We start from the raw sequence: 22631 nt of genomic DNA on the forward strand, positions 1-22631 counted from the left end.
CTGCATGTTTATAAATGATATAACGAGGGGTTGCTAACGTTGATATTCCCCCTTCCAAACAGAAGCTGACATAAAAGTTGGTGTTTGCAAACTGCATGAGAGACACGTGGCAGCGCATAGCGTGTGTGACCTTGTGGAGGGAGCTCACCAGATGAAAGTTCTCTGTTGATTAAAAATACATGAAGAATTGCTCTGCTTCTGCACCAGTCTTTGGAGCTTATCATTGTTGGGCAAGATGAAATATGGCATGATAGATACTGTCTTCTAGGAGGATCAGACCCACCAAATGGGTTGTGGAAGCAGGTTTACCTCAAGGTGCTTTTATCCTTTTATGCATTCAACTTGCCCTTTTTTCCACAGTCCCTGAGAACCATTGAGATGGGCCTCTGTGATATGTAATAACACAATAAGAAAAACTAGATGATCTAAGAGTTGTTCCTTTTGAGGATAGCATTAATGAGAGCACATACATTTTGCTACTGAAACACCCATTAATATCAGGCAGTGGACTGGTATGAGAAGCAGCAGGTAGGACTAACAAAATAGTTCATTGCCAGGTATCAGCACTGCTCCAATTTCCACCTGCTTGCCTGAACTTTAGAGTCAGGAGGAGCAGGGAGGAGTGAAACACCATCATTGCTGGTCTTTCAAGTTAATGCCACCTGATAATGAATCTTTATCCTGAACAATTCTTACGTGTAGCTGGATCAAGGGAAAAGAAATGCAGCTAAGAATCAGCAGTTTCAGTTCACATTCACTCTTTCTTTGGCATCTTGTATGTTTTCACACTGAAATACTATACATGAAAGATGGTATATGGTTTTCTTAGATTTTGTTAATTGTGTTGAATTTAGGAGTTAAGGTTTTTATTAGGTGGCAAATACTAGAAGTGTATGTCTGCTACACTGGTTGTGCTTCTCAGGCTCTTAAAAACAGATGCAATGAAGAACAGCTTAGAGAAAAACTTGCAGTTACAAATGTAGTCTAGAGAATGAGCATTGATAATGAAAAATTCTTCCTTTTGGAACTTGGATTGGCTCTCTAAATGGAATTCTAAGGTTTTATGTTTCAAGTGTGTGTCAGAGTAGTTTTCATTTCTGGAAGGAAGAAGTGAGCCAAAAATAAGGAAGAAATATTGCCCTGTCCTTTGTTAAGAGCTTTTAGATATTTAGCACTTGAATCAATTGAATTTTATATTCTGGTTAATTGACATTTTCTAAAGAAATTGAGAACGATTTTTCTCTAATCGAAGCATATGCTTTTTGCATTAACAAACATGTAATGTCGTGTCCCAAGTAATTACGAATTATTAGATCCATGCAACCCTTTGCAATCTTCTACTTCAGTGTAAATGCAAGCAAAACTGTCATTTCTATGAAAGGCTTAAAGGACATAGAGAAAAAATAACATATGATTGCAGGGTTTGGATCCTTCCCTAAAGAACACAGGCACTTTTTTCAGCAGTTTGCACAAATTTAAGAAAATACAATTTACAAAATCTAAAAGCAATTCAGAGGCCCGAGAGAAAGCGCTGGGCAAGCTGCGGCTGCAGCCTCTCCCAGCCCCTCTCATCCAGATTCACACTGTCTCTTTGGAGGGACATGGTGGCACAGAGTGCAAAACATGTGGAGGGGCGGTTAAATGAGACTTTTGAGAGGAAAAAGAAGAATTAAGTCAGTGGCTGGGCTTTGAAGAGGTCTGTCTAGTGCGAGCAACGAGCAAGTGGGGAAGAAAGGAGCAAGCGCCTCATCTAATCTTTCTCCTGGGGACCCAGGTGGACAAATTGGCAACCCTGTTCACAGCCCTCCCCCCCCCTCCTTTGTAGCATAAGAACTGCTAATCGGATCCATGCTGCTGCAACTGTGGTTAGTTATTAACAGAATAAAAGCAGATTTCTTCAAAAGAACGGGTTGGGGAAAACGGCTATACAAAATTGCAAGGTTGTTAGAATCTTAAATGCACAGCAGTTGGTTTTTCCCTATTCTGAATTAGGTGATGAATACAGCCTTTCATCTGTCACTGTGCCCATTTCTTCAGAAGGCAGCCAAACATTAAGCTTCTCAAACACACAAAAAAAAAGGAAAAAATTGTTTGAAAGAGGAAAAATATTGGGGAGCAGGAAGAACAGGAAAACGAGAAGGAGAAACCAGGTTTTGTTTTTATTAATTTGGCTTGGTGAGAGAAATACGAGCTTGCCTGCTCTGTTCAGTTCCTGTGTGCCAGCCGCTGTGAGCCACCATTTCTGAATGCAGGGATTAGAGAAGATTTAACTGGTTGCTATCCTGGGCTGCGCCATTCTGGATCGGCCTCCAGCAGAAATACCCTGGGGCTGGGAACTCTCCCGAGTTTAATGGAAGTAATGCATTAAATGAACATGGAGTTAGGCAGAGGAGAAAGAAAAAGAATTTGATCCCCCAAAATGAAACTTCTCATAACTGTGAAGTGAAATTACAGGTCTGAGGAGGGCGTTATGGAGGATAGAGAAGCAGCGGTGCCTAGATTTAGACTGACTCACACCTTTACTTATAAATAATGACTAAATGACAAATCCTTAATTTTGAGGTGCTCTGCAGCGTTTCTGCTTTGCAGCAGGATTCTGAAAAATGTTAGAGAGGAGTAGTTGTCAGGCAGACAGGTACGTGCTGTGGCCTACTGGAAATCCATTCAGTCTTTGGGTGAGTCACGGCCTTTTGAAGATTTCCACTGACAGCTTGCTTTGGGCTTGTTGCCAAAATCTCAGGATAAAAATGCTGTGGTGCTTCACATCAGTCCAAATGCAGAGGTGATTTCTGGATGAAGCATGGATGAAACAGACCCTCTTTGCAGTGGCTGCTGCTCCTCGCCCTTCCTTTCCTGGGCAAAGTGATCTTTTGCCTTGGGGGGGGAGGGGGCAGTATATTTGCTTTCCTGCCTTTTGCCACTCAGCCTGTTGTCAGTTTAGGCAGTACTAACAATTATTTCACTTTATACTCCTGAGGATTTCTTAGAAGTCTTTGTACCTTACTCAGAGGTTACACAACGTGAAAACAAAACTTGGGTGCCTAATTTGGCAGACCCCAGTTTCAGCTACGTAATTATTTTTAAAAAAAAAGTTCAGAATATAATGAATTATTCTGTTGTGAGGGTGACATTTGGATTGTGTTCCATAAGTAATACCTTGGGACTACATGCTGAATAATGAGCATGAAACAACATATTGAATAGCTACCTCATCCAGTCAGTGTCAACTTTGCTTTGAATTAAATGTTGTATCATGTCAAACAAGTAGCTTCTGTTTGTGAAATTAAGATGTTTATACTATTGCATGTGTGCAGAGAAAAGTCAGAGCTAGGGTTCTTCAGGCTCAGTGTTGCATCTTTTAATGGAGATTTGAGAGCAATTTAGTGCTTATGTTACAAAGACATCCCTGAAACTCACTCACAACCCTGTCCTTGATATGGTAACACAAATACGAAAAAGAAGATGGAGTGCAGCTTTCAAGGATTAGCAGTCTGAGTATTATACTTTCATGAGAAGAGAAGTGAGTTTTTACCTCTTGTTGGTTTTGTGTGGATTGTGAGTGACACTCGTGTGTGTTTGGGAATCTTGAGTCTTTAGAGCGTGATGCATTTGTTTTAAGAGGTAATATGGAAAGTCAGAGCCAGGCCCAACAACAATCTTGATAACTTTTTAATATGTCGTGTCCGTAAGTCTGGCTTGACAGTCTTCATGTTTGCAGATGCTTTGCATTACTACAGCAGAACAAGTCAGCCACTTGCGATCTCGCCTTCAGCAGCCACACAGCCAGCCACCAAAAGTATCCCAAAGCAGGAGGACTCCAGGCTTAGTACGAAGCTCCCAGGTTGGAGAGATGGAAATCATCTCAGTGAGCAGCAGGCAGAAGTGGATTACTAGCGTTGCTGTTGCGAGCAAGGAGTTCTTAGCTGCAGTGTGCAGAGCCAGAAGGCTTGGTTTGAGCATGTTTGACTCTGTGTACCACCCCACCCCCCCCCGAGTGGTTCAGCACAGCCACAGCTGCTGTATCTAGAAGGGTCCACATGTCGCTGACCTTCTAAAGTATCTGTGCTCAGGTTGCTGTATAGATACAAAGAAGGTTTTAATATTTTGTGTCTTCATTTGGAGGGGTATAGGATATATGGGGAACCCTTGTTTTTTACTCAAAGAGTAAGTAATTTGAAAGTAATGTTGATACAATAGGAAGCTTGGCTACAATGCGTAAACTAAGGAAGAAAATAATTTTAAAGGGTCATAGGCTTTGTAAGATGAAAGAAATAACACAAACCACGTGACCAGTTTCCCTTTACGCCACCTATAGAAAAGTTTTTCTTTTGAGGTCATTTGCACCTCACTTCCAATTTCCTGAAAAGCTCATTCAAAACAGTCCGATGTAGAAGCCTCTTTATGATCTTTAATTTCTGATGTAGGGATCCAAGACCCAGAATGTCCCTTCTGGTCTGTGAGCCTTTACTGTCACATAAGACTGGTTTTTATCAGATTTCATCTGGGTTTCCTGGACCTCATTATTCCTAAAAGGAAGTTGTTTAAAATTCCAGTAGTGGTTTGATTATCATCCTAAACATCATGCTCTTTTTCCTCCCTGATATTTAGCCACAAAAACAATTTTAAAAAGAAGTCACTAAATCACAGCTTTAGTTTTTGCCATGCTAAGTAGTAACTCTCTCAGCCTCCTGTCACGTCATGCTGGTAGATGTTCTTGGTTTCCATTCCAGTTAGCATTATACTTTCTGGTTTTGTCTGTGTGAGTACTCGCCAGTGATACATCAGCAATGGTATTATGTTGCTTTACCTCTACTAGAAACAGTTCTCCTAATTCATCCTAATAATAAATTTATTTCATTCAGGGTGACATCAAATGCTTAACTATAACCGTTTGTAGGTTATAACGATTTTTAGATCAACCAATATGGTCAGATTTTCCTTCCTTTTATTCTCCCATTTCTAACTGGTAATGCTACAGCTTTTCCGTTAGAAAAGGCTTATTTCTGGTCTGGGAATGTAATGTTTGCATTTCTGTTACTCCAACCCAAAAGATGGTCCAGATAGTTTCTGAGATAGTATTTTGATCATCTTCTATATTGACTAAGATTCCCTACTTAATAACCAATATCATTAATCCAGTTCTAGCTCTTTAATTCCTAAATTAGGGTGAGAATTGTCCCAAAGACAACTCTTGAGTTTTCCTCCAGCCTGATGTTCTCCTTTAAACACAGGCTGTGGTAAGTCCCTCTCCCTGCTGTTTCCCAGTCCTCACACATCTTAAAATTCCTGTGCTGATACCCCTCCTTAACAAGCAATTTCGCAGGGAGAACCTGTTACCGCTGGAACGCTTTCTTGATTCAGTTGTTCAGGCACAATTCTGTGAGCTGTTGTCCAGCAGGTACAGGGTGCCACTGCTGAGCATCCTCCAGTGTCATCACCGTGATGGGATCAAAGAGCCCTCAGCATGTTTCAAAACATTATCCATTTGGGCTGTAATTCATTGTAAGGACCCCTCCTCACCAGGTTATCAAAGGTCTATTCTTTCTTGCTATGTTGGCTCTAAGGAATTTACTTTTTACACTTTAACTGCAGATTTCATGGCTGTAGTCCTAATGCAATTGCCATTTAGTACTTTTCTCAATCCATCTTTTCCAAAGGTGCGGTGCAGTCTCCTCTAACTCTGTTTATTTCAAGCATAGATTTTCAGTTTCATGCAAAATGTTTAAAAGCATTTCTAACATAATTTTAAAAATAGAAATCCAGCTTACAGTTGTGCTAGTAAGCATCTTTAAATTCTCCCACCTCTTCAACTGGCTTTTTTTTGTTTAATAGCAGACATGGTATTAGCAGACATGGTATTAATTAGGCTGCTGGTTTTGATAGTTTTAATGACTAATTTTGCAAGATAGCTTTGTAAGTTTGAATTCCATTTTGCTCCTCTGTTAATATCTAGGAGAAAGAATTAGTGTGGCAGCATCTATGCTTTTAACATGCATTATTGTATTGGCTGTGATTTTGCATAATAAAAGTATTGCAAAACATGCATAGTATTCGCTTTGCAGAAGTTTTGGCAGGTGGAGCATCTCACTAATGTGACAACAATGCTATACAAAATGTGTAAAAAGGTCATTCCTGTTTAAACTTTCGTGTGTGTATTATTGGGAGGCATTAGTCTGTCAGTGAAAAAAAAAAAAATTTTTTTTTCCTGTCTTAAATAGCTGTAGAATTCATGTTTAAAAAGAGAAGAGGTTGTTTTCTTCTTCAGTAGGAGTTTTCCTTCCCTAATAAAATACAGAAGTATGATCATGTATTATTTAATGTGTCTTCCAAGAATCCCAACTACAATACCAGTTGAAAGAGAGAAGGATTAATATCATTTAAAGGAAAGAAGTGGAAAATCTTTAATGTAATTTTTTTTCCTGACAAAGAAACTTTAAAAGCATGGCAGACAGGATCTTCAAAGGTTTTTAAGGTTCTGTCATCAGCTCCCAGTCAATAGGAGTTAGATACCCAAATTTAGAGTTCCATTCAAGTCTTCAAAGGTATTTGGGTGCTTAACCTCCTCTTACCTTTTAGATCACTTACAAGGATAAAATAGCAGTTCACCTGAAAAATTTTGGTGCAGTACTTTCATGTCCAGCGTCTGGATAATTTGTAGCACACACTGATAAATGATGGTGTTACTTCTGCAGTTTTGTAAGAAGATGTGTAGAGCTGATCCTGTTGACCAAATTGTTTTCCTTTGTAAAGCAAAATTTTGGCTTTAAATTGTAATACTGAAAAAAAAATCCAAAACACCAGAAGTAAACTTTAAAAGGTGAACTGATGAAATAGCATTAACGTTTGGTGAGTATGGCAGTGAATTTGCAAAACTTCTGAGTCTGTATTCCATAAGTACGCAGAAGAAAATGATTTCTTAGTAGCAGGTCATACCTGCACTGTCCCAGGCTTTGACTTTACTGGTCCATTCTTGCATATCTGCCAGATAACTGAAGTTAGTATCAATGTAAAAAATTAAATACCATGTATAAATGTATTCAAAATATGTTGCCTAGCATAGATCTTCCATGCACTATTAATCTCCCTCAAAGTTTGCCAAGCCTCTATCTAAAAGGAGATCCCACTGGGAGCTGTGTGGTGCAGTCAGGACTACCCCTGCCTTTATATTACTTTTTTAAGTATTTGTAAAAATCTTCCATGGTTCAGATGTACTTGAAGTGTTCTGTCTGATAGCAGTGCCTCGGGCATACACAATGGAAGTGGCAGTGCCCCGTGTTAACATGGAATTGCTGTTTGTTTATAGTCTTGAGTCACTGAATCCTTCCTGTCAAGCAGAAAGCGTTCATTATAATGCAGGCACTTAACGTCTCCACCGCCTGCTCTTGCATGACATCAAAACATAAGCCGGAATATTATTGTCATATGCCTTAGAGTTCGTGAATGGGCCGTGGATCCCAAAGCCTCAGGCACTGAGTGGCATGTTTGGTCTTTTGGAGGAGCAATTCTGCCTCTAGTCCAGCATTTGCATCTCTGAGACAGTTGTCACAGCTGCTCCCGGTAATGTTGACTGTCATGTTTTTTTAGTGCAAATGCACCTCATCTGAATAGCTAGGCAGTGGTTACACTCCACATTTTATGGATTTTCATTTTGTTCTTTTATCAATCTAGAGGCTGTGCTGAGAGCCAGTTGCTTTGAGACTGGGAAGTGGATGGGGTAGAGCAGACACATTTGCTTTCCTGCCTTTATGTCCAACTTGGGGCCCTTCATCACTGCAGAAAGAGCAGCGCCCCTGTCAGCCAGCTCCCAGCACCAAGGCTGGCCACAGGATTCTTGCTCCTGCCACTGTGGAGGGGCAGCTACTGAGCAGGAGGAAATGAGTCTCAGCAGGCGCAAATCTATTGCCTGTGTTTTTATTCTTTCCATTTCTTCCGAACGGAAAACAATCTGAGCAGTTTCTGAGGACGAGGGATATAAATCTGTCTGTTGCTATTTATAACGTGCTCGTCACTACAGTGTCTAAATGCTTAAAGTATACATTCACTGCCTAACCTGAGGTGGTCTTCCAGCCGCTTGGGTTGTCAGGAGCAGGCGTGTCTCAGACCAGCAGCAGAGAGAAGCCCCGGGAGACATCCAGGTCTCATTCTTACCCCTGCTCATGCTGCGGCAGGTTGGCTGTCAGGCACCAGGCCACTGGGCTCTTGTGCAGTGACAGGGTGGTAACGTGGACCTCCCTGCTTCACATGGTGCTGAATGGTGACCTGGAGGAGTGATTTGCATCAATGTAATAAGCATCTGCTTTACTATCCAGTAATATTGAGAGGGAACATTTGATGCCCTGAGCTTCACAGGCAGCACTGTGTGCTCTTCTTCTTTGGGTGGGTGGACAGCAGGGGATAAACTGTGTGGGTGTCTTTTGAACCAGGCCATAAAAAAGGCTCTGTCTGTTCTGGATGGATACTTTAGCAAGCAAATATATTCCCTTTCCTTTTATTTGTAATAAGATACCCTCTTTTCTGTCTGATCTTTTTCAAACGTGTTTCACTTTCACCCCATGTACCTACGTATTATTCTTTATTCCCATATTCTGCATGGACATTCAAATAATATTTAAACCACCGATTCATTGAAATACTTTTTAAAGTGTTGTTGTTAGTCATTTTTGTATTGACTGAATTTTTCATTGGTAATATTATTGGCAGCAGTCCATGTCTGCCTGGCTGGAGGCCAGTTTAAGCTCAGCAGGATGAGCCCTATTGTTCAGCAGACTTGGATTTTGTTAAAGTCTCTAACAGAAATATGTGTCAGGAGATTTGCAGCTATAAATTGAATCATGTTGGTGAGGTTGGGAACTCGCTCAATACGAAATTGAACATTTCGCCATGCCTGTTGCTAAATATGTTTACGCATGTTCCCTCCATGGGTTTCCAAAAAAAAAAAAGGAGGGGAAAAAAAGAAAAAAAAAAAAAGGAAAAAAAGCTAGACCTGTTGAGCTCTGTCTCTGCCTTATATAGCTGGTGTTTTCTTTAATGTTGAGGGGTTGAAAAATGCTGCAAGGCTTGGTTTTGTGCATTGCAATGTTAAAAGCAAGTCTGTTTTCCCTTTTTTCTCTGTGTGTTGCAGGCAGTCAGATGCCACCGCAGCCTCCTGGCAGCCAGTCAGAATCCAGCTCCCACCCTGCCTTGAGCCAGTCACCAATGCCACAGGACCGAGGTTTGTTAGGTGTGGGGGCTTTTTTAGTTGGTGCCAAATGCAGCTTTTGTTGAAGATGCACATTAGCAATGTGAGATTTCCTGATTTTTCTTTTCTTTTCCCAGGGAAAATAATGACAATCCTCATTGTAAAAGGCTCAGGGGGTTTCCTTCTCTGGGGAAAGAGCAATTGAATAGCAGGTTTTACCAAAATGTAATTGGAAACAAGCCTTTCTTAAAATACAGTGAATTCCCAGAGTATAAAGGCAGTTTGCTGTAAATACTTGTGTCATGTCTTAGAGAATTCATTATTTGGTTGTCTATCTTAGAATTAAGGTATACAGAAATAGCATTAGCTATGAGCACTGCAGTTTTGTTACGGTGCTCAATATTCTCATCTGTAATATTTTTACATGGGCACAATAGCTAGTCCTCTAGCCAGTTCTAGGATAAAAATATCTTTAAATATAAAGGGAAATCAACTATTTAGGTCAGATGATTCAAAGATTCGGAAATCTTGCAAGAGAAAACCTTGCAGGCAACAGCACTGTTCTAAAAAGGGTGCTTCCTAGCAAGTGCTTACAAAAATAAACAGAGCTGCTTTTTCTTTCTTAATGTTACTGTTTATAAACTGTAAGCTCTTCTCCTTTTCCCTCCTTCCTCCCTAGCTTAGGGAAGATAGTTGTCATAGTTTTGTTGTGTGACCATACATATGATCAACTGCTGTAAACTGGGCATTCTGTCCATGCAGTGGTTATCATGTGCCAGTGACAAGCTTGCAAAACAGACACATGATAACTGTGATAAACATGGAGTTATTTATGAAATGCTCCTCCTAAAATGTCTTGCTACCAGAAATACTCCAAGTAGCACCATATGGGGATACCATAAATACTGGAAGTTTTCTCACAAGTGAAACAAGTTGAACTCACAGATTGACAAATTTCTGGGATAGCATCCAGGAGGAACTAAGAGGACTCACAAAGCAGTGAGTCTCAATTTTTGCTGGTTTTCTGTGTTGGATGTCCCCTCCTCCAGGAATGCTGATTAATGAGAACATGAAACACAGAATTCCACACTCAGTTTGTTTGTTTTACTTCCTTTTCAGTCATTCTTTGTAGACAGTCAGTTATTGGCGCAGGAACCTATTTGCCCTTCAGAAAGTTTTTAGAGTAACATACGTCTTTAGTGAAATCAAAATTGCCTCAGCACTTTGCACAAATATATAATGCTTTGTGTGATAGTGTCACAAGGCACTGGGAACGGATCAGATTTGAGGCCTTGAACACCCAAGCATCTCAGAAAAAAGTGTACATTTTCTGGCACAATTGGCAATTCTTGGCACAAAATGTTATATTGCCCTGTAATAATTATTTCTGCAGTGTGTGTTCCTCACCTGGCTTTGGGGGACAAGTTAGGCAGGTTTGACGGAACTGAAAGGGTTGAACCTCTCCATTGCTGATGTAGAACAAAACTGGAGGTCATTGTGTGGTCAGGAGAGGCAGAGGGATATTCAAAAGTAGAACAGAGAAAGACAGCTGCCATAACTGGGAAGTAAAATTTACAGATTTAGTGTGGTTCTTCCTCTGTGCAGGGAGGTGTGTGTGTGAGAATTGTGGGTATGTTCTTGGAGAAGACGTGTTTGGGAATGTTGCAGTTTTTGCACTCTTCATATGCAAAATCCAGTGTAATATGCATGATCCATGTGACCCAGCTTGTACTAGAAGCCTATTTGTTTCATGCAGCAGATATGAAATATGTAACTAGCTAGGTCATACTGATTTTGCAAAACATGTTCCCCAAAGCTTCTCTAAAGTCTGTGCTATGCTCACATAAACATGCATGCATTCCCTTTTGTGCCCTGTCATTGATTAGAGGCTCCTTTGAAATGGAAAACTTCACCTTTTAAAAAGGCTGCTACATTAGTTGATTCCTTTGCTTGCTTGAACTGCTTTCCAGTGAACTTGAAGGAAGGAAGAAGGGGGAATGATGGGGACTCAAAGGGAAGGTGCTTGTCACTTATTGATAAAAACCTGAGCAGAAAATGTTGCTGCTAAGGACACCTGATCCATAGGCATCTGTTACAGTAATTTAAACTCCTGGCTTCCTGATACACTGTCTCCCCAAAAAGAAAAGGAAAAAAAAAAAAGGAAAAAAAAAAGAAAATTAAAACAAAAAAACCCAGAGACCCTTCTTAGGATAAGGTAATGTTTTGTTTAGCACTTCGTGTAACAGTTTTTTCTTGTTTAGAGAGAGAATTGAATGAACTAAAGACTACTTATGATTTCTGAAACAGAATCCTCTGCTCTTAATATTGAAACAAGTATTATTTACCAGATACTGTGAAGCTTAATTGACAGGTGGAGTGTGAGCTGTAGCACTTTTGCAACCTAAACCGCTACCTTGAACCATTAAGTTTACATGTATTTATTTTGAGAGTGTTTGATTATATTTTATCGTATTTTCCATGGTAACTCAGTACCCAGCTGGGATTTTCATGTTTGCCTGCCTAAGACTGTACATCCCGTCACACAGTGCAGCATGAAGCAAAAAGCCTATTTGTACATGCACATTCTACGTATGGGAGGAGGGGAGTGGTAATGTGTGCATATACTGTAATGGGAATTTCTTGGGGGATTGGATTTTTTGTGCTCTCCAGCTTGCTTCTTATACAGCTTATTTCATATTTTCTGTAATGAGCATAAAAATGCTTACTTTTAAAAAAGAATTTGAAAACGTTTCATGTCCTGCTCAACCTCTAGGACATTTGGACCTGAGTCAGCATAGGTGGAGCATGCTATTCTAGGCAACCCATGTCTGTTCTCATCCCAGAATCGATAACTGGCTGCTGTTGTTTGAAGCCAAATCAATGAAACTTCTTCAGTTCTACCAACACACACTGTCTACCTTGGCAGTAAGAAATTGCATGTACTTTTATGTGCATAACCTATGTCTCAGCTTCTGTGGGCAGGTTACTTGAAGTGCACACCTTAATGGATTGTTGGTGCCAGAATGCTAAGGAGATGGCTAGGCTGTGCAGGGCTGGGGTCAGAAGTCTCCTGGAGAAGCAGGAGTGGCCATAGCTGCTCACCTACATGTGTTTTCAGCTGCTGGTGAATCCCAGCAATTACCGTTACTTGGAGATACCACATGAAAATGTAATCACGGCCAATGAAGCTCATTACTGAAACTTGCTATGCTCTGGGGGGGAGAAAGGGTTGCATGTTTTGCACTTTGTTTCTGATACGGTTACTCCAGACTTCACTATCATCAAAAGTAGGGGGTTCATTTTTTGTGTTTACTGAAGTCAAGGCTTTTTATAAACTTGAGTTACATCAGCCCCCAGAGGTCGGGCAGTGGTGATGCCACAGCTGTTATAACCATTTGGCAAATAACTGAGGTAGAGTCACTTGACTATATTCTGCTGTATATACTGACCTCATCTGTTTGGGTTTTGAAGCTGTGCTTTGAGGATGTGCTTAGTAGCCAGAACAGCTCAGTGGGTTAGAAGTTACTTGTATTCATCAAACAGAAATCCAGCATATCCAAATTGACCCCTGAATGAGTTTCCTGAAACTGCAGCATGAAAAAGAATCTTTCCATCCTGGCCATTAGCTTATACTCCCACTCTTACTTTTGGAACTTAACAGAGATGTCTGCCTGCATATCCGAATACTCACCTATGCAGATACTAATAGGAGAATGTCTGTCACAATAATGTTGAAACAGGCATTTTTACCCCCACAGAGATGAATGGTTTCTTACCTAATTTTGAAAAAAAATGTAGAAAACTTAACTACTTCTAAGTAGTGCTTTTCATGCTTATGCAGTTGGATATGTACATGTCAGGTTTCAGTCTTACATTAAAATAGTGAATCGGGAGCTCCTGAAAACCATTGAATTTAATGGGAACAGTTAATGACTTTAGGTTATTACTCTAGCAAGCACTCTCATAATAGGGATACTTAAAGAAGCCTTATTTATTAGTGCAAATGTATATGGGTCAGAATTAATTTTTTAAAAATCTTTAATTGTTTTCCCCTTACAGTTTTCACAGCGATGCATAGTTAAATATTCATGATAATGCTGATGATATGCTAAAGGTCTGAAATAGATCTGGAGTCTCAAAATCAACACAGGTTATTTAACCCTTTTCATCTAATGCACCACTGGGGACTTGCTCAGTGAAATCTCAGAGCACTGGAATAATTAGAAGATAGTAATGAGGATTTAATTAGTCCTTGAGATATGCTGAAATAGGACCACTGAGAACTTTTCTGTTTGGACATGGACTGCAAGCAGAATTGATGCCGTTGCAGCTGCTATGATGTGCTGGAAAATGTATTCCATTGCTGGAGGCAGTTTTCATGGCAGCATTCTGTGCCTGTCAGATCTATGGGGAAAGTGCCCTGAGTAAGCACCTCCAAAATAGTTGAATAGTAGCCTTCCTCTTCTCCATCACCTCCTCCCAGTACCTTTTCTGTTTTCTTTGTTTTATGTTATTCCTTCCGTTCTAGCTTTATTTCTTTTATAGTTGACATGATCCAGCTTTTGAGGATTGTTGTACACTTGTATGCTCTATTAAAAACATAGACAGGGACATGGAGTTAGAAACTGCAGGCTTGTAGGAGTACAGGTGTTATACTAAGCAAAATTTGAATCTTTTTGGTGTAACTGCTTGTAAGGTTTATCCTCAGATCTAGTTCTTATTTAGTAATAGATCTTCACAGAAGTGATATTTATCAGTTGCTGCAATGTAGTAAATTTAAATAGCTTTTTTGGCATCCAAGATGTTATCCAGCAAGAGGTAGTAACAGATGGGATGTGAGCAGGCATTTTGATGTTCTCTTTGTGCTTCCCTATAAACACTGAGTAGCAACTGAATTCCTGTAACTGCAGTTTTCTAATTTACCCATTAGATTTCACATTGGTATTTTTCTCCCCTTAACTTTTCTGGGCATGCTTATTTACACGCAGTCATCACATAAATCCCACTGTCATGTATTTTATTCTAACAAAATAGAAATGGTTTTGCTTGCATGGAAGACACAGAATGCCAATCAGGTGTTTTGCGCCTACAATTCCTGATGAGATTTATGGCTTAATACTGACATACGATGGCAGAGATTCTTTTCCCTGAAATCTGTTTTCTTCATAAGAAACCAGAAGGAAGAAAATAGATCAAAGAATTCTTATTGCAACAAAAAGATACTGTAGTTTGCGTTTAGATCTTAAAAAGTCTTTTTTCCCTGAGAATATGTTTTTTGCTCTCATTTGGGGGTTTGGGATCTATTCAGAGCACTGAGGAGCTAGAGAATAAAATGATTCTTGTCATTAAAATTCTTCTGCTTGCCATGTTAACGATGACACCACTTAATCAGACTTGGTAATAAGTTTACTTGATGTAGACTGAAGTGTTTCAAGCTCTTGAAGAAAGATGGTTGAGACATGCACTGAGTGCAAAGCCACAGGTATGTTTGAGTGCCTCTTCTGCACGTAGCATTCTCCAAGTGGGTCAGTGAGGAGGAGCTGAGCTCCAGGTGGTGCACAGGAACACCGTGTCAGGCCAGGAGGAAGTCGATATGCCCAGAAAACTGGGGTTAGAGGAACTGGGCCCTCAACAGCTAGAAAAGTGTATCATATAAGGAGGAAAAGCAGGTTTTACTTGAAACTGTCATACTACCTCAGTAAAACATATCTTTTTCATCACAAAGACATGACTAAATAGGACATGTTGCGTAGGAACATGCAGAGCCACTCAGTATGTGAAAGCAGAGATATGCAGTAGAATTGTGCACTAAACTTCTTTGGTGACTCAAAAAGTTAATTTCTCAGTTTAGTGAGCACTAAATTTATCAAGTCTTTAGAAAGGATCAGGCCATCATTGCTTTTTACCACTTCAGTTTTAATTTGCTTGTAGAAGTGGAAGTGCACAGAAATGTAGTGTTGCGTGATAAACAAGTTTTTTGAATGTATACACACTCTACATTCTTCTTTGCTATAGTGCTTCATTTGCACTATACTATTCTTTGCTATTTCAATTGCAGTGGCACCCAAGACCGCCATTTTTCTACCTGTTTTTATTGTACTACGTTATGTAGCAATGCACAGCAAAAATGCTTACGATGTGTCTACTTTGACTAGCAGTCATTTGGGATAAATGGTTACCGGTTTTCACTCTGAGCTGTGGGAGTGAATAGTTTTGTGTCTGTCTCAAGCATTACAGGAAGACCTGCTTTTCTTGCCCAAAAGTATTAGTAATGATGTTACTCTGCCAAACCAGGTTAATTCTTAAATCAGTCAGTTGCCATTTCAGGGTGCTGGTTTTAGACTGTATTTGGATTTCAAACATATATCAGCCTGTCTGTGTTGGGTTGATCTGGTTAGTTGTGGCCTGCAACAGTATTGACTATCTGCAAAAAGGAGGAAAGGGTATGATTTACATATGATAAGCCATGCTGGGAGAGAGGAAGACTGCAGAAGTAGGATTTGAAGTAAATAATAATATCTGGACAATCAAACCCAGACTCAGGTCACCCAAGCAATTTTTTTGTACTAGCAGTTGGTCATTGCTTTCTTCTTCCTGATGTTAAATCTTGTTATACTGGGGGATGAATCTTTATTTCATTTTTTAAACTAAATTGGGGATTCTCTTTTTGAAATTAGGGAGCAGAATTGAATTATTGTGAGAGAGTTTATACAGTTGCCAGCAGAGAAACTTCTCAATAGAAAAGTTTCCACTGACTTCATTAGGCAGCCATCAGATTCCCTGCCTCTGGGCTCTGGGAGCAAGAAAAGCCACAAGAAGTCACTGATAAAGAACTTGAAAGTGACAGTTGATGTTGCTGTCACCATGCTCAATGTAAAGTTACTGGGTACGATCCCACCCCTGGGACAGCTTCCCATCATGGTCTGTAAACTCCACTGATGGGAGCCATCAGTGCTCTGTGCTCTGCCTGTTCAACAGCACCATCATTTCCAGTATACTCTGCTCTCTCAGTACCTAAGTTAGCCTTTGTGAGAAGCTTCTCTAAAAATACAGAGCTTCTAATATTAGACCCTTTGTGTCATTTGTAGTTAATATATAAGGCAGTGAGCTGAAATCTATATAGTGTATATATTAATAGATAACACTGGATAGTTCCTTCTTTCCCAGAGAATCCCAAAAGGCTGCAGAATAATCGCTCATCAGGGAACAGCTGCAAATCCAGGAAGGAAAAAAATCAGTCAAATCATAAATCATGGTAAAATATGACCAAAAAAATATTGTTATTTATTCTATATGTGCACAAGACAGGAAAGACACGTTGTGTATATTTTAGTCTTGTCCACAAAATCCATATATATCTCATGGTATTCAATATATTTACTTCATGAAAAGGAAGATCTGAGTTGATCCATGGAACCTTTGAACAGGAGTCTCCAGGGAGGGTAAATTTTTCAAACTTGAAATTTAGACCATTAAGCCTGCAGGCCTTTCACATTACACATTGAAAAGTGCTGTTCCTTCTTTGCTCTCCTCTGTGATTTTCCTAAGTATGCATTTATTAGGGAAACTTAGACAAATGTTGACTGTATAAAGCAGATGGACTCCTCGGTTTTTTAATGTTGCTGTTCAGATTCATTCCAGCAGCTCAAAATACCTACTGAAATTGAGGATTTGCTTTGGGGGCAGTCAGGAGGGTAGGGTGAGGAGCTTTTGTGCTTGCAAGTCACCATTCCCAGATTTTCCAAGCACCATAGTCAAAGCTTCTTGTGTAAGTTATGTTACAGTAACAAATTATATATAAGATGGTGGATGAGCAATGGTTTTTTTGTTCTGTCTGTGCACCTCCACAAATGTCTTTCTTTCTTTGCCCTCAGTGTAGCACTTAAATTTACATCAGAAAGCATTATGCAAGGTTTACATTAGGAAAGGCTGGATATTTCTTCCCCAGCTACCATCTGGGTAATCTGTCTGATCCTTCCCCAGATTCTAATTTATCAATGATAGATTATATGAATTTCAAGGCTAGGCAGTAGCAGAGGGAGGTTTAGGGGTGGGAAGAATTTAAACATTATTGCATGCTATACATAGACCGGGTTTTGTAATATCAGAGAGAGCAGCAGAGGAGATTCAGCCAGTTAACCTAATAGCACAGCTGGTAAAACACTAGGGGGTCTGGGTTAAAACCTTAGCTAGGTCATTAGTTTCCATCTTCCCCAAAGCTATTCACATTGTGAAGAGAAGCAGTCAGACAAATAAACAGGGAGGAGACTGTAAGATATATATTAACACATAGTAAAAAATACTTTTAAAGAAAAAATAAAACAATTTCAGCACTTTTTCTTAAAGCAGAGCATTGATCCTTTTGTGAAAAGGCAAAATACTGTAGTGATCTTTGCAGAAAGCCTCAGTTTTGCTATGGTGGTGTTTTCCATAACTGCTGTTACACATAAGCAAAGAAACATCCTTTGTTGAATGGGTGTGAAGAAATATGGTGGCTGTTCTGCAGATGCCAACATGAAAATAAATCATCCAGGTACAAAAGGGAAACTGTGTCACTGGTACTCTGGCCCAGAGAACTTCAGATGTTTTTAGTAGCACCCTGATGGAGTTGGAGATGACAGGGTTTATGTGGGCTGAAAAAAGAGCTCAGTGTGGAAGTTAGATTTTTTTCATGGTTAATAGGGAAACAATTAAGAACTTTCTCCTAAAAACTTTTGGAGGCTTTTTTAAATTAAAGAGGTTGTGGTTGGAGAAATAAATGAGGATTTAAAAATTTTTCTGTTAGGTTTTATAAAAATAAAAAGCATTATCAAGGTTATTATCCCTTCTGTTAGAGGCAAGAGAATAAGCCTCTTAATTTTTCCTGTGTCAGTGGTCTTACTACATTTTTTTATGCTCTTGTCCTTCAGTTGTCCAAGTTGCTTGTCAGCAGAAGTGTTCACCTGGTGCCAGGGATATTAGTAATATCCTCATGTTTTCGATACCGAAGTACTGCTCTTGTCATCTAGCAGGTTCATACCAAAGCCATCCGAAGATGCTGTATCGGTGCAGTGCTGTAGCTTAGCCGTGCTAAATATGGATCAGATCTTGTTTGCCATCTGTTTATAAAGGTGTTTTATTTATTATTTCTTTTACCTGCCTATTAATTGCACAGGAATGTTGAGAATTGGTATTTGTATCATCTAAATGAGGTTGACACTGCAAGCTGATCTACGCATGCTCACCAGTCTTGCAGAGTATATTACCAAGTTGAATGTTACATGTATGACAAACGTAGTTTCATATGTGCTGTCACTAGTCCAGATGGGCATGTTTTTAGTAAAGCTGTCTTCTGGAAAGTGAGAGTAGGAGCTGAGGTATCTTGAACATAAAGAAATCTTGTGCCTGCTTGCTCTAGAGGCCAGTTTTCATATACCACCCACATGGTTTCACTTGGGTTGTATTCTGGTACTTCAGTCAAACCTTTCCCAGTTTCTTCACTGATGTTACTTGTTTAGACTTTTGTCTGCTTATATTTTTTCCATTATCTAAATCTCTCACTGTGTCCTTCTTAATGTAGATTTTTAATAGTACCTTACAGGAATACCATGCCATTCTCTGCCAGTGACTCTAAGTAGCTTATGGCCACATAATGCTGGCCTCTCAAAGTAATGGCACAACAGTATTTTCTTAGCTCCTACAGTCCATAAGCTACTCATTCCCAGGTCTGATGACACCATTTGAAGACGTTTGTTCTAGTACTATCAGCAGTCTCTGCAGACAACCTGGTTGCATATTTGGGGTCCTGGTGTCTCAGGCTTATGCAAGAGTAACCAACTATTTTGATGACTAGAACACTTCATTAATGTGTGAATGTTATTCTGTTGGATGTTTCTTTGCACTGCTCTGAGGTGCTGACTGTGGACATGTTCAGCTGGGCAAAACCCCACGCATAGTTCACCAGTCCAAACACTTCCTGAGCTGTCCTTGCCATTTGAGATGGGTGGGATAGTGAGAATTTCAGTCTAACTGTGATCTTCCTGAGCATCCTGCCATGCTAACAGGTTGCCAAATTTTATTATACTCACTGCACAGGATAGTGGTTTTGTTTGTTTAGCTTTACCCTGTCACTTCTTGTCTCAGTGTTGTTTACCCATGGATGAGCTCCGTGAAGTCACCACTTTAGATCCATCTCAGTTCTGTTGTATTCTCTGGTGAAAATCCTGAGATAGTGAATACAACCCAAATGGCTGTCTGCAGAAGGAAAGTCTGCCAAAATTTGTCATGGGTGTGCAAACATTTGCTCTTTTTTCCCAAGGGTACTGACCCAGTGCCTTGCTAACGTACCAAGCAGTGGAAATTTGTGTGATTCTCCACATACACGTTTTTCTCTGTAGGTAGTGGAAAATACCTCTTCTCAAATATTTATCTTATAAACTGAATTGTAAGTAGAGAATTTTACATTCTTTTTCTCTAATTATTTGATGATTAGTGAATGCATCCAGTCTTTTTCTGCTCTTCTTATTCCATGATTTTCAGAGTAATAAGCCAATATAGCCCCTTCTTTAGCCTCTGCTCTTGAGCAAGGAGAACTTCAGAATATATTCAGAATATACTCAGAAGAGTTCCTCAGTTGTTTTGGTCCCATGCTCTGTCAGTAAGTATGCCTCTCTAGAAGGAGCGATAGCCTGATGTATTTTTATCTTACGTAAGTTCTTTTTTACAAAGTACCATTGCAAGTTCTATCATTCCTCATTTTTTGTTTATCAAATGTGTAATTTAATAGTGACCTCCTATCACTGTAAGCTCCAAAGTTTTCCTGAGCTTAAAATGAGTATGTGTTCCATGTGTTTTCAGGTTTAATTCATTCATGAAAATCAATGCAGTACTCCTGGCTAAATCAAAAGACCTCTCATTGACCATGGGTTAAGTGTGTGCCAGTAGGCAGTTGCTGTCCGTCAGCTGATATGCAATAACTTGTTACTTTGCAGTCATTTCCTTTGTGTTTGAGTTCTTGCTTTCCTGAAAGGGTTTTGGTTTTTTTTTTTCACATTCAAGCTAAGACTTTAAAATAGCAAAATAATCCATCTGAGGTTTTGCAGCAACACCCAGCACATTCAGTGGGTGTCTTTCATGGTTAGTGCTAAGGAGATAACAGCATTCAAGAAACAGTTGATTTTATATTGGGCAGTGTGCAAATGTAATTAAGACAACCTTAGTGCATAATTTCATGAAGCTTTAGTAATTTACTGTTGTTGGTCTGGTGTGTGTGCATATGCATATATGCATAAGGGAAAAAAAATGATTTTAAATGTTTTAACAAAGGCATCATAAATGGTATTACCTATATGATGTACATTACCAGAGTATTGTGTGCAGTTCTGGTGTCCTCAACATAAAAAGGACATGGAACTGTTGGAACAAGTCCAGAGAAGGGCCACGAGGATGATCAGGGGACTGGAGCACCTCCCGTATGAAGACAGGCTGAGAAGTTGGGGCTGTTCAGCCTGGAGAAGAGAAGGCTGCGTGGAGACCTCATAGCAGCCTTGCAGTATCTGAAGGGGGCCTATAGGGATGCTGGGGAGGGACTCTTCATTAGGGACTGTAGTGATAGCACAAGGGGTAATGGGTTAAAACTTAAACAGGGGAAGTTTAGATTGGATATAAGGAAGAAGTTCCTTCCTGTTAGGGTGGTGAGGCACTGGAATGGGTTGCCCAGGGAGGTTGTGAATGCTCCATCCCTGGCGGTGTTCAAGGCCAGGTTGGACGAAGCCTTGGGTGATATGGTTTAGTGTGAGGTGTCCCTGCCCATGGCAGGGGGGTTGGAACTAGATGGTCTTAAGGTCCTTTCCAACCCTAACTATTCTATGATTCTGTGATTCTATGTTAGTACTGTGCAGGACAACAGAAGCTTCTTGTTTGTCTTCTCTTTATCAAAGGAGCAGAAACTTCTATCGTAAGCATTACCCATTTTATATTTTTTCTCTATATTTTGCTGAAAAGGAAGAAGAAAAATACGCTGCTGCCTGACCAGTTTTAAACCTTGTATGGATTTTTATTTTAGTTACAATGTGCGAATTGTTAATAATATGCTACTGTTTCATTTAGAACTAAAAAAAATTCAAAGATGGTGCTACAAGGTTAAATTGGGTTGTAATAAAAACAACCATTCTTTAGGAACATAAATGTAGCATAAAAAGTAACTAAAAAGGAAGATGGTATTTCTGGCAGACTCACTTTATTCAACTGCTCCTGAAATAGCTTAGTTTGCCAAAATCCACTCAAGTGTTTTTTCAGTAAGTAATCCCTTGTTGCGATGGAAAGTAAAGCATCATCTGTACCTCTTTTATCACTAATGCTAAAGGAAAGGAGTAGATTTGTTCACTGATGAGCATGTTGTGATTGCAATTTTTAATGTCTTAACTCACAGCTTGCTCTTAGCAGTTTATTTAAAAGAACCACCTTGTTGTCGCAGAGGTTGACGTGTCAGATGTACTCTGTTGAATCACTCCACTGCCTTTACTCCAGGGCAGCCCTAATGTAATCCTACTTCCCTTCTTTACAAAGGCAAACTTTATCTTAGATCTAATTTTCTGGAAAGAAAATTTATTTCTTTTTGTATCAGTTATAAATGAAGTTGAACGCTAGGCAAAATATCTGTAAATAAGGAAAAATGAATGTATGCCAGCTGCTCTCTTTCATTTCTAATATGATTTCTAGAATTGATGCTGTTTTCTCTTTATGATGCAAGAATGTTAACGTCTTGACCAGGAACCCTTTTTCTAAGACATCTGAGTGTTTTGCAAATATTCAAAACACTTCAAACTCATGCACTGATCTCTGAACATGCGCTGGGCTCTCTCAGAGCTAGGAGGAGGATAGACTCCTCTGTTATAACAGAATCAAGATCACAGTAGGGTCCTGATCTTACCTTCTCCTCCACATAGCATCTGTAGCTGAAATGACTCCTCTCTGAGAGCTGTCTGACACCTTCTGGGATGATGAAACTTATGCCTCAAGTCAAAAGCTGTTAAGGAATCTGTTCATTCTTGCTGTGTTAATCAACATCTCCCCAGACTAAGGCCAGAGTGTGAGTTTGAGTAGTATCACAAGTTACCTCTGCTGATGAATTACTGGTGTCCCCACAACATAGGTTTGGCTGATGCCTTTGAGCACTCCCTGAGCCATAGCTCACATGGATAAGGCATCACAAGGGGCTGTGCGCAGAAGTCATACAGATAGGACTATCAGGATTGAGTGGGAAGGTCTAGCTAGATGGACATGAATGTGCTACCTGGCTCTCCAAGCCCAGGAATGGTCCTGGCATGTTTTATTTATGACTGTGCACATAGCCACACAGTCCATTCCACAGCATTAGAAAGGATTAGAAGTTTCCTGAAGAAGAGGTCATTTGAGTGGAAACATTTATTTCACCTCTTACTCTAGTCCTTTCAGGAGCCCTTCTGACAGCAGC

The 22631-nt window shown here is 39.8% G+C and overlaps 1 protein-coding gene across 10 annotated transcripts in view; it reads left to right on the forward strand.

Annotated features, from left to right (window-relative positions):
* The window catches only part of ARID1B (AT-rich interaction domain 1B), a 329688-nt gene that overhangs the window by 237581 nt on the left and 69476 nt on the right, over window positions 1–22631 (forward strand). For 5 of the 10 annotated variants that reach the window (XM_057406383.1, XM_057406430.1, XM_057406388.1 and 2 more), the window contains one exon: window positions 9122–9220. The exons of 1 other annotated variant lie outside the window; for it this stretch is intronic. In XM_057406383.1, the coding sequence (XP_057262366.1) occupies window positions 9122–9220 (99 nt within the window). The remainder of the gene's footprint in view (window positions 1–9121; window positions 9221–22631) is intronic. 4 more of the 10 variants (XM_057406397.1, XM_057406405.1, XM_057406417.1 and 1 more) reach the window with 1 other exon arrangement.

The sequence above is a fragment of the Pezoporus wallicus genome, unplaced genomic scaffold (assembly GCF_028554395.1).
Source record: "Pezoporus wallicus isolate ANWC-B61680 ecotype Strahan unplaced genomic scaffold, APGP_CSIRO_Pwel_v1 contig_3817, whole genome shotgun sequence".
NCBI lineage: Eukaryota > Metazoa > Chordata > Aves > Psittaciformes > Psittacidae > Pezoporus > Pezoporus wallicus.